The sequence below is a fragment of the Cariama cristata genome, unplaced genomic scaffold (genome assembly GCF_000690535.1).
Source record: "Cariama cristata isolate BGI_N322 unplaced genomic scaffold, ASM69053v1 scaffold7012, whole genome shotgun sequence".
NCBI classification, from domain to species: domain Eukaryota; kingdom Metazoa; phylum Chordata; class Aves; order Cariamiformes; family Cariamidae; genus Cariama; species Cariama cristata.
The window spans coordinates 24,849-37,620 of NW_009603185.1; the positions used below are offsets into that span (position 1 = coordinate 24,849).

A 12,772-nucleotide genomic window follows, 5' to 3' on the forward strand; every position below is an offset into this window, starting at 1 on the left:
TGTTTTCTCAATACGCTGGACGATTCCTGTAGTTAAGCTAAAAGTAACTACTTTCCACATAGAAATCTGAAGGGTGGCAAAGTTCAGTCTATTGAAATTACATTTCCTAATTTTGTTGTTCGTAAATCATATCCTGAGTATAATTTTCAAGTCGGAGCATTATCTCATTTTGCAAGGCTTAGTCTTAATTGATTTTGTAAAAGAGTGTACTGGAACTGAAAGTTTTATGCATTGTAAATTCCACTATTTTAAAATTGGTCAAAACTGAGCAGAAGGTAAATTTCTCACTGTAGCTATCTGATATCTTGAGAACCTTTGAGAAAAAATCGTCTCTGTCATCCTTTGGCCTATTTTACAGCTAATAGTCAGTTACAGAATTAGACATGACAATAAGAACTTTTCATAAGCCTGTTTCTGCGAATCACTTAAAATACCCTGTTTGGGAAAAGCAAGTCTGGGTTCGTTTTGGGTTGTTACATACATATTTTATTCTACTATAAACCCCCTTATTTTATCCTACTAATAGATCATTCAGATAAACTTTCATCCTATGATTTTCTGGGGTCTACCCTGTGATAAGTGGCCCAAAGGGAATGGACATGGGTAACTTGGGGCGTTGCTTGCATTTCCAGAGTCAGGATAGGATCTGTATGCCTGTAAACTTGTGGGGGTACGTGAAGGGTCAATCGAATTTAAAAGTAGAAATAGTATAAACAAAATGCACTTTCAAGATTAGCATCGTCTGTCCAGAGCCCATCCCGTTGCCTGATGTTTCTTGGTCGATAACTTTGTTCTTCCCTTAGTACATCTGCTTTTTTTGCTTCCATTTACGATATACCTTGGTTTGGTTTTATGCTCAATTACTGAGTTTTTTAAAAGGCTTTGGACAATAGGATTGAAAATGCAATATGGTTCTCAAACTCTAAAAATATAATGGTTCCAACAATTGAAATAGTTTGTGCTTTGACTTGTACTGCTCTGTATTACAGATTTTTTTTTCTTCTTCTCCCCTTTTCACACAGAGTATGATTTCTTCCATTGTGAACAGCACTTACTATGCAAATGTCTCAGCAGCAAAATGTCAGGAATTTGGAAGGTGGTATAAACATTTCAAGAAGGCAAAAGATATGATGGGTAAGCAAAAAAAAAAAATAAAAATTTGCCATGATGGTGGATACATACCATTATGTGTCACGTTGAGGTCTGTCACAGTCATATAAGAAGCCAGGTCCCTTCACAGTAAGTTTGGGATGCTTTTGATGAGTAGATGTAGAAAGTACATATATAGTGAAAGAATTCATTTAAATAAATATTTTCTATTGAAACAGCCAAACTGACTTGGGTTGCCAGAGATGTAAAGCTGTCTTTCTGTAAATCTAGAGATCTTCTACTGCCCAGAATAATTGTTTAAAAAACCTGTTCCTGGAACTGTGACGGACTGATTTTTTTAATGCATGTATTTTTTTCTTGCTGCAGCTAATGTATATTTAAAGAAACAGGCTTCTATAACTATCACTGCCTTCCAACAAGAATGTTATAATTTTGTAAATTCCTATCTTTCGCTAGCTTTGGGACCCTGATTTCAATTCATTTTTTAACAAGTAGTTGTTGTCACAATTGTTTGCTTGTTGTAGTAAGCACAAGTAAATTACTGGAGAAAAAAATCCATCAGTGGGACAGACCAATTCTGTAATACCTTTTATCTTTCTGTGTTGTCCCTTTTAAAAGCTATTTCTTAAACCTGTTAACAAAATTTTGAACACTATGTCAGAAAATTTCGTTGTAGTTTTCAACAGAATGAAGAAATGGGACCTCAATTTGGACTGAATTTTGAGCTTGACTTAACTTTCAGTATTTGAAAAAAAATCATTCATCTACCAAAACGGGTTCCTTGCCCTTTATAGCTTAAGGCCATAATGAAGACAATGCATCACTTTTGTGATAATTGCTTGAATTACTATTCCAAGCGAATGGCCCACTTGCGTTGATCTCTACTTTCTGCTAGTGAAAAAAGGCAGCTTCTTCCCATTATCTACCTGGTACCTTCTGTGCAACACCAAACCCTTCTTCTGAGACCACTGAAGCCGGTGGTCAGACTTTGCTTGCTTTCAGGTGGTCCACGTGCGAGGATGCACACCAGCCATTTGTTTGGGGGCAATGAAGCCAGTGTATAGAAAACATAACATGTGTATGTGTATTCCTGTGTAAACTAATGCTGAGGGGAGAGGCAAAACTGTCCCCAAAGCCACACGGATAAGGAGCAGTGAGTGCTCTGCTGGGAGACTGACCCAGGCTACAGATGCCAAACCCCTCTGCAGAACAACCGGCTTGCTTTTTATTTTTTAAATTTCTGCCCATGATAGGACATGGGGGGAAGGCAGGGCTGCGAGCGGGAATCCGAGTGCCAATTTCTTCTTCCAGCTCTCACCCTTGTGGAGGAAGGGGTGGTCTTGCACTGAATGACTGTTAGTGAAGATCATAATTACTATGAAAAGCTCAGATGCTGCCTTTTGTTTAAAAATATGCTTTACTAGTATAAGCAAAAAAAATGCCACGACACTTTTGTGAAGATACTGGAGTTTTGGTTTTTAAATAAAGCGTGTTTTCTGAAGGCTGTTTCCAGACCGGCATTGCTAAAGCTCTAGAACTGAGATTGTTCAAAATGAAAGAGTGATATACATTGATAAAAAGGAGACTCCTTTACATCAGCCTAGATTTATTTTCTGTTGTCTTATCTGGAAGAGGGGAGCTGGAAGAACTGTTGTAGTTTAAAAAACTGTGTTGTTAATTAAAAAGGAGGGTGTGTCAAGGCAGATGAGTTAATATAAGAAAAAAATTCAACCATGTTGCAAGTCACTGAAAAAAACCATGCATACGTGGTTGCAAGATAAAGCAGCCCATCTGTGTAATTTACATAAATTATACTAGTTCCTAGCAGTCCCATACAATTGATGCAGCATCTAGAAATTAGCAGAGCATGGGGAGGTCCGCACCCCACCCTGCTCGTTACAGATTTCCAGCGGCTGGGAACTGCAAACGTCGTGGCGGGGACACCGCGGGAGGAGCAAAACGAGTCACTGCGGGCTCCTCTTTCTGGTCAAGGTGTGCTTTCCTCTAACAGCCCTCCTTACCCTTAGCACTGATGCACTGACTGTTTCACCTGCATCTTCTGCAGCGCGCAGAGTGGTTTCCCATCTCTCATCTTTGCCCCCTCTCTAGTTGCTTGCTGCCTTGTCTTAAGTCCCCTGCATCCATCGCTGCAGGGATGCGCTCTGCAGCCACATGCTTGCGGTTTGGTTGCGTTGCACCTTTGCCAAACTCTCTGGAAGTTGCTCCTTTGCCATACATGGTTTTCAGGATGTGGTTTTACCTCTGATGTTCTGCTTCTTCCAAGGATCCAGTGATGATGATGGGCGATTTGGTGGATGTTTTTTTAAAAAAAATACTCACTACACCATTATTTGTAGGTAAATTTTGAAGGCAAATAGCCACAACAGTGATGTTGTGGGCCCGCTGATCTAGGCTGGAGAGTACAGTAAGCTTAAACCTGAATGCGCTATTTTGTGTTTGTTTCATTTTTATTGGCACGTCTTTCGAGGAACGTGAAGTTTGTGATTTTCAGTCTTATGTTGGCTTTTTCAATGTTTCTTTTCCACCATAGTTGAGATGGATAGCCTTTCTGAACTATCCCAGCAAGGTGCCAACCATGTCAACTTCGGTCAGCAGCCGGTCCCAGGGAACACAGCCGAACAGCCTCCATCCCCTGTTCAGCTTTCTCATGGTAGTCAACCATCAGTTCGGACCCCGCTTCCAAACCTGCACCCTGGACTTGTATCTACTCCCATTAGCCCTCAGCTGGTAAATCAGCAGCTGGTAATGGCCCAGTTGCTGAACCAGCAGTATGCAGTGAACAGACTTCTAGCCCAGCAGTCCTTAAATCAACAGTACTTGAACCACCCTCCTCCTGTCAGTAGATCCATGAACAAGCCGTTGGAGCAGCAGGTCTCAACCAACACAGAGGTGTCTTCCGAAATCTACCAGTGGGTCCGTGATGAACTGAAACGAGCAGGAATCTCACAGGCAGTATTTGCACGTGTGGCTTTTAACCGAACTCAGGTCAGTCACCTTTTTTCTTATTTTCTTTAAATGTAAGAGTTCCTACTTTCTCTCTCTGTTTAGTAATTATCGCCTTTTAAGTCTCTCTCCTCATTGTCACTTAGCTCCTGTGAAGGAGCCACGCTTCCTTGCAGGACCAGTGTCCATGTTGATACAATACCGAAATCTTCAGTGGTTGCTTTGTGGAAATACCCGCTGTTCTTACAGACACCTTGGTTACCCTCCAGTTCTGATGGTTTGTGAATAGCTGAATCTTCCCTGGAAAAGAAATGAACAGCTCTATGCAGAACTATGCACAAAGTCACCCAACAAATTGCCTTTTGTGTTGCAAAGGTATACCCATACTGACCACATGCATGCACTGAACAACCTGTCTTCTTTCACAGGTGTACCGGAGATGGTTTTTTATTCTTGTTTGCATTTATTTTTACTATTTTCTAGTGAAAGTCTTAATAGCATCTTTTCAGGCTTCTGGAAAGATTGAAAAGTAAAAGTTTTATTTTTAGATCATCTACTCTTTTCATGTATTTTTGTAGTTTGTTACAAAAACAGTAGTTGCTGAGATTGCCGATGTCCACGTCAGAACATATATTCAGCTCTTCAATGCAGAAAAAGCTAGCCCTAGCAAAGCTGATAAGTAACACTAAATGTGTTATTTTTTACACCTGTTTTAGAAGCTAACCCTGTTATAATTTATTCTGCTCTATGAATTTAACTTAATGCCATGTTGCATGGAATTTAATCAAGCAGAAATTATGGAAGAAATGTCAGTATATCCAATGCAAATAATAAGAACTCAAAATTTTAGAAGTCTGTTTTAATAGAAAATAAACTAGGAATTTTTTAATAGGAAATATTTAAAAAGACAGAGGTAAATTTGCTTTGGATTCCACATTTTTAAACTTAAGGAACATGTATTTGTCCATTGTAGAATATAGTAAAAAAATAATAATTTGGGATTCTCTTGAAATGTGGATGTTTCTCCCTGTATAGCTTAGAGAATAAAAATTCTGTTTCAAATGAACTGGTACCAGGTTTGAACCAGCATGTCATTTGTAATTATTCTGAATTATTATTGCCTTAAAAATTTTTACATCCTCCTTTAGCTAAAAGGAAGTAGAGTCATAGTGTGAATTTTCTGTAGAGCTCTGTGTGTGCGTGTGTGTGTGTGTGTGTTTCTTTCCTCTTAACAGCAGAGGAGGTTTTCGAGATCTGAGTCTTTCATACCAAATTTCATGGGATACACGAACTCATGTAAGGATTATTTACATAAGTTAGGTCCAGGCAGTGCCAGCTGTTACATTTACAAATAAGTGACATAGAGTTTTGTTTAATAAAACATTTAATATTTTAACTATTGTTACTATAAAATATTGAAATAATAATAGTAGCTTCAAGTTACAGACGTTTGCAGCTGCCATCTTACCTCAACAGAAAGCCAAACAAATAATTCAGAAAATAAATAGTTATTATGTATTAATATTAATCATGTATTTACTTCTTTCTCAGACTTGCCTAAAACCAGGTTGTTTTCGCTCAACTTTCTTCCCCCTCCAAAGTAATTTGTTCAGTTTTTGTCAGCTAGTTTTGCATACAGCTTTTGGTCTCATTTGTGCATGGGCAATATTTGTTACCTGAAATACAAGGATGATTGGTTCTGACTGGACATTGAATTTATATGGCACAGTATGAGAAGATGCTCTTGAGATGTGATGAATGCAACTGTAGGACCAGATTTCCAGTGCAAATACTGGTTCCTGATTACTAGATATTTTTCTTACTACAAATGTAATTAAATATTTGTTTAAAGTTCAATTCTTCCACAGACGAGGTCAACCAGGTTGGTAAAATGTGTTCAAAGAGACCCAAAACTGGGAGGAAACCCCAAAATGAATGTTGAAAACAAATCCCATGAAGAGATATGAAATAGATATGTAATATATTTTGGCATTTTTCAACCAAATGTACTTGAAAGAACACAGAGTAGTATCCCTATAACCTACAAATTGTGTTAGCTAATCAAATTAGTATTTGCAGTTAACTACGTCAGATTTTGGAGGATTTGTTATGTAATGTGGGAAATGTAGGGAATAGAAAGGAGAAATACTAGGAACCTAGGCAATATTAGCCACAGTGTTTCAGGCACATTTTACCTTTGCAAAACTGAAAATTGTTAATTTTACCCACAGCAACAGCTAATGTCCAAGTATAAACATGGTAGAGACACCTGTGATTCTTATATGAAAACATTTAAATTTGTTCTGCTTGCTGTACTTTGGAATTCACAGCTTATTCAAGGATACATCACATTTAACTAAAATCAGGGCAGCACTTCAATAACTGATGCTATTTAGAAATTGTTTTCTAATACTGATGTAATACCTTTTGTCTTGGTTTTTGTTGTTGTTGTTGGCTAGAGCAATTGAAAATACTTGTTTAAATTAATCTACTGTTTTCTGAGATACAAAACTAACTCAGTCTTACCACTGACATTTTTGAAACTGTCATAAGCATATTTGAGCCATGTCCAGGGACCATATCATGCCATCAGTTTCTAAAGGCAGAAGATCTTACTAAAATCAGTTAGGGCTTCTGCGCAAAAAACCCCATGATGTCGAGATACGGTCTCAGATGTGGGGAGAGATTTGCTTTCAGCGTAAAAGTTAAGGAAGGAAGTGAACTGTAAATTAAGAGTAATTTAGCTTGATGTTTTGGCAATAAAAATGGACTTGGGTGGAATTGGCTGAAGATGTTGGCACCTGTTATTTTACACACTTGTGCTCTACAATATGAATACAGAATTTGGTGGTGGTTTTGGGTGGGAAGGGTGAGTTCTACCCACTTAGTGTGGTAATTCAACACTTGGCCCTAATTTTCAAGAATTTTTGATTTGGGGGCAAAAATGTTGGCTAGAAATATTTCTACCTCTTCCCAGCTGAAAGGAAAGAATTTGGAAAAATTACTTGTGAAAACTAGGGTATCTTTTTTTTAAAATTATCATCTATTTACAAGACAGAAAAAAACCTTCAGCCACACCTCAGAAAATTGAAAGGGTGTCCTTAATATCTTCTTAGATAATTTCTCCCCTACCCTTGGCTTCAAAGTGGTGGTTCCAAAAATGTGTCGTTCTCAGGAATGTGCCTTGCAAAGTTTAATCAAAGAGGAGTCCCGATAGCCATAACTTGAATGAAAATTAACATCTATACAGGCACAATAGAACAATTGTTGTAGGGAGCAGAAGCAGTTTCGGAGGGTGGAGCACCTCTGCCCATGAGAAATTTCACAGTGGTCCTTCTAGGAAGGCTTTAGAGTGCAGTGGGGTCTGAAGTTTTATTCGTCCTTCAGCAGTTGCGATTCCAGCTCGCTGACTGCAAAGAAACAGATTGAATCCTGTTAGCACCTCTTTGTAGTGCACCGTGGAAAAGTTTGTTGAGTCAGGACTTGTGCTAGCAGATCTGAGTTTCACCTCAAGCATGGCTACCAAATGTCTCTACCAACCTCTCTGTTTGCTAGGGTAATCTTGGTAAATTGAGCTGCTTATGTTTCAGTTGCCGTTTGACCAAATTAATAAACATGATCTTTTATCTAGCTGATATCAGTGCACTGTGCAGACACCTCCACTCTCTTTAAAGAGCAAGTTTAGTATTTTCCTGGGCTTTGCTGGCCAGAAAATGGCATTTGTGATCAGCTTGCTGGCCCAAGTGGCACCGAGCAGCCATGGGGTGATGGCACCGATACATTGGGGCAGCCCCCCAAAGCGCGGTGCCCCACGCCAGCCTCTTCCACCACCTCCCATCAGCAGAGAATTTGCAGTTGAACTGGGAGGTTGTCTGCTCTGTTTTGTTCTTCTTGAGAGAGCTGGAATGGAGCATCGGCGTTTGTTCGGCTGACCCGCCTTTGGAGCCCTAGACTAATAAACAAACTCCTCTACCATTTCTGTCGTGTGTTTGTAAATGTAAACATGAGTCAGGAAATGGAAAGCTCGGGTTCCCACAAACCAGTCTGATGTTTGGCTTGAAGGGGGAGCTTAACCCGGTGCATGGCAGGGTGACATGTACGTACTGGGCGAGCAAGGAATTGTGTTAGTCATGGTTGTGGTTGGAACGGTAACTCGGGGCTGCCTGGCTCTGTCTGTGTGCGCTTGCAACTGTACCATTTGCTGCATGAACTTGGGTGCTGCTGTACGGAGGTGACCTCTTGGCTCCATCTTTGCGAAAGGAGGGGGAGTGCTTTTTGCTGCTTTTGCCATGTCTGGCTATTGTAATTTTTCTTCTTCCCACCAGTGACAGTTTTTCATCTCGAGGTTTTTGAGTACTTCTCAGTGTTTCTTCCAGATAACCTTTTTCTCTCCCCCTCCTTTCTACTTCACCCCCATACTTGTTTAAAATATTAGCTGCGAGGATACATTGCCTTTCGTTCATGTATAATGCCTTTTCTCATATGTGAAAACTTCTGTGTATTTAGGACTGTGCTCATGCTAATTCTGGGCAATTGCTATTTCAAGGGAGAACGCTTGGATGCAGTAAACGGCTCCATGTAATTTTAAAACAAAAGCCAAGTTTACACAAACCACCTTCTCAGGCACTTTTTTTTTCTTCCACTTTGTCTTTGGCACACTTTATTTTCCAGTAAAATGAAAAATGAAGATGGATTATTCAAAATTGATAACAGTAATGGACCATCATGTAATGTTTTATTGAATTTGAGTTCTGTAAATTATGTGGTAGAGAGAAATTTGCCTGCTTAAGTATAACAGAAATTGCCACTGTATTCATATAATTCTTCGTAGTGTAATTTAAGAAAAAGCACACTATCCATATCACTATTGAATAAAAGGTAAAAAGGTGCTATTACACTATCATGACAGCTCTCCTCTAGCTACTAAGCGACATGGATAAATGTGTCTGCTTATAACTTTGTTGGCAGGGATCCAGGCTTGTGGGTGGAGTTTGGGAATAATCTTCCACCTGGACATGGGATGGGAGTACCCTGCAACGGGGAGGGATAGCGTTCAGGGATGTTCTGCATGTTTTGGGGAGGTTTGGGGCAGATTGCTTTTTTCTTCTGGGAGCTTTGAAGTTCTATCAGGTTGATAAAATCTATTTGAATCAGTGATTGCGTTCAAAGAGGAGACAAACTGCAGGCCAGACAGGCAATGTTTTTGTTCATATTGGCAGACGCTTTCGTGTATCTCCATTTTTAAAGAATTCGTAATTAGCTTTTGAAAGCCCTGATAATATTTATTGAACATTTTTGTGCAATTAGTATTGAATTATACTTGTGATATATTTCACGTCATCTTCACATGTAAACTTTTTTTTCTTTGCTGAGACCTGGTAACATTTTAAGAAAATACATTTCCAGTGCGAAAAGAATACAAGGGAGGAACAGTGAGGAGGACTCTGAGCCTAACGGTATTTATAATCTCTATGCAAAACAGCATTTAGCTTTTATGCAAGCTGAGGTACAATATCAGGAGATGACACCAAGAGTTGTACCTTGGCAAACCAGTTGGAGCCTGGTAAAACGAATAGTAAATCTCTGCACATCGGCATGGGGCAGGATGTGAGTGCTGATGTTTTCTTTCTAGGATTTTCCCTTTTTACATCTTGTCTAACAACCTTTAGCTGAAGTTTTGTGCTTAGAAAATTGAAGCAGTAGCAGTGAAATAATATTTGAAGCAGGCAAACAGTATAGTAAGACTTTGCCTGCACCTGGTGCTACACCTTCTTTTTCATGTTATTTCTTCACATATTCTGACCTTTAGGTGCAAAGCTGCTAGAAGCAAACACCTCCTCCTTGCCTTCTCCCTGCTCTCTCATCTCTGCATCTGTGTCCTCTGCTCTGCTCCCAGCTCATGCGAAGAGTCCTGGCAGTGATGGGGGAAGGAGAGGGGAATGAATACTTAATGGCATTTCTGATCACAAAGAGGTGTCCCGCAGCAACGGTTATACTGACAAATGCAGGAAAAATACAAAAACCAATTTTCTTTGTTTACTTATTTCACGGGGTGGGGAGAGTTATACAAGAAAAACAGCCTTTTCTGCTTTTTCTAGCTGCCCTCTATGTGGCAAAGGCTTATACGAGCAAATATTTTCTATTATGGGCTAAAGTATATTTCAAGGACATTTCCCGTGGCTGGCAGTGGGCTGGCTGTTAGTTAAGGAGTCTCCTCTCCTGCCAACGATCAGTCCACTTGAGTTTAGTTTTTCTTTCTTCCTTTTAATGCTGGTGTGGCTGCTTTCAGCACAGTAGCAGCCAGAAATCACATGCGCTTACACCTCCATCATACATCCTGTGCTCTGCAGACAGCTTTGCCTGGTCTCCAGTGGCACAAAATCACTTTTTGCCTCCCTTGGAGGATGCGTTGTGTAACCCTACCACTGACAAACAGTAGTAGCTGTGGGTTTGAGCACTTAGAAATAGAAAAAAATGGTAGACAATTTAATTTCCATATTTTCTAATAAGTAAATTTCTTATTAGACAATTCATTAAGAAAAATTTTAAAACTTCTACTCCACCCAAATGCCACTTTTGTCTATAACTCATTTATTTACCTTCTGAGTAGTTTCTGCCTGGAATCCAGAAAAGAGGAGGGATGAAGAATAGCAGTAAGAAAGTATCCCCCAGGTTTGGGTTGGTTTTTTTTTTTAATCTTCCCCAAATTATTTTTCATGCTTATTGCTGGAAAGACCATTTGTGTTTTCCATCCCATTTCCCTCTTACATGTGCAGGCATAGGCAGGGCCCTGAGGACCACACTGGCCCCAGCGCATCCTCCCTCTGTCCTCATCATCCCTGAGAGATGGAGGGGTGATGGGGCAAATGCAGAGCTCAGAGCTGCACTGGGTGGGCTCTGACCCTGCCTGAGAGCAGTGGCTTTGCAGCAGCACCTTCGTAAGGGGCTTTTGCCTGATAGGATAGGACCTTTGAGAGAGGCGACAACTTCCATAGGTGCCATGAGCATCACACTTCTCTACAGAGGAGGCTGATGCTTGGGCCGTAGCTTTCTATTGCACTCCCTTAGGAAATAATATCTTCAGTCAGGTTTGCTCCTCTTTGTTAGTTTTAACTTTTTTATTGCCTGCCTCCCTCCCTCCATTCACCCCTCCTTTATCCCAAATAACTTAGAACAGTTCTTTAGGAAAAGAAACATTGGGCTGTGTTATTTCTTTAAAATCACATCTGTGCTTCCTTGTTACGCTAGCATTAAAAGCCTCTCATACCAACCCTCTCTTTGTCCCAGCATGGCAGCAGCATTTATTCTACAAAGAAATTCACATTTGCTTTTGCAAAAGTTAGTTTTCTTATCACCACCTTGTTGCTTCAAGACAGTAGAGAATTTTGTATGTCTGACGTATTTAAGAGGAGAATTTGGCAGGGGAAGGATTTCAAGAACCTGTTGACATTAAAGTTGTAGTTGCACTCACAGGGTCATAAATATTTAATCTTTTAGAGTAATTAGGTGTCCTAGACCGCCAGGCCTGCTCCGTTGCTGAGAGCCGAGATGAAATGATTACGTAGGAAACCTGGTGTGGTCTGTACAAGCCGCTCTCCTCTGCAGCCTCCCCGTCTCTGGCTCGCTGCTACGGCTGCCCTGTTTGCTGTTTTCCTCTCGTTCCCCAGTGCTCACTTTTATCTGTCCTTGCTGGACTCTGAAAGTGGTCAAAGGACAACAATGGTAAATGGACGTAGGAAATGGGACCTGCACAGCACGTGCTCAAATAAATAGCCCAGGCGATGGACTGGGTGAGGATTAGGGTTGTTCTGGTGAGGAGAGGGGGACGGTGGGAAGAGGAGGAAGGTGAAGGAGGGGGAGCATCCAACAGTGAGTCTCCTCACTTGTTAAACTCCCAATATACAACTCTCAGAACAAAATACTGACTTACAAAAAATGTGGACCTGAGCCAGTAAGCAGTACTTTAGGAACATTGTGAGTTTATCATCTCAGATTAGTTGTGAAATATCACTTCCTTTCAAAGAGCTGTTTAAGTTGCTAGAAATGTGAAAAGCCATTTTTTTTAGGTTGGCTATGCATTTTGTCTGGGAAGGCTGAGAATGCCCCAGTGTCCTGCCTCTGAACTGTCTGTATTTCACTTACTTTTAACGTCTTGTGATTGTCTGTCGACTGTGAAAGATTTCATGGCAAGTTAAGCCAGTAAAAGGAAGGAGACCTATTAGGCAGATTCAGTTTATGTTGTATGTAAAACAGATGCTTAATAAAATTAAGGGTAGAATTGAGGCACTCTTCTCTGCTGCCTAAAATGCCGTTAATATATTCCTCTGTGGAGTGAATAGTGCATTTGCTGCTCTCGTTCTCAGCCCAGTGGAAAGAAGAAAGAGGACTGATGAGCAGTGGCTTTGCAGGGCACGGTTTTACAGGCGCTCACCTAGACTCACTCTCCCTTGTATTTTTTTCTTCCCTCCTTACAGGGCTTGCTCTCAGAAATCCTCCGAAAGGAAGAGGATCCCAAGACTGCCTCGCAGTCCTTACTGGTAAACCTTCGGGCTATGCAGAACTTCTTGCAGCTGCCAGAAGCCGAACGAGATCGAATTTACCAGGACGAAAGGGAAAGGAGCTTGAACGCAGCCTCTGCGATGGGCCCCGCACCTCTCATAAGCACACCGCCTAGCCGGCCTCCGCAAGTAAACCGCTC

General features: G+C 40.6%; 1 protein-coding gene across 1 annotated transcript in view; it reads left to right on the forward strand.

Moving 5' to 3' along the window:
• SATB1 (SATB homeobox 1) overlaps nucleotides 1-12,772 on the forward strand; it is a 71,339-nt gene that overhangs the window by 22,896 nt on the left and 35,671 nt on the right. Inside the window, exons 5-7 of the mRNA XM_009695071.1 lie at nucleotides 1,023-1,134; nucleotides 3,662-4,116; nucleotides 12,549-12,770. Coding sequence (XP_009693373.1) covers nucleotides 1,023-1,134; nucleotides 3,662-4,116; nucleotides 12,549-12,770 — 789 coding nt within the window. The remainder of the gene's footprint in view (nucleotides 1-1,022; nucleotides 1,135-3,661; nucleotides 4,117-12,548; nucleotides 12,771-12,772) is intronic.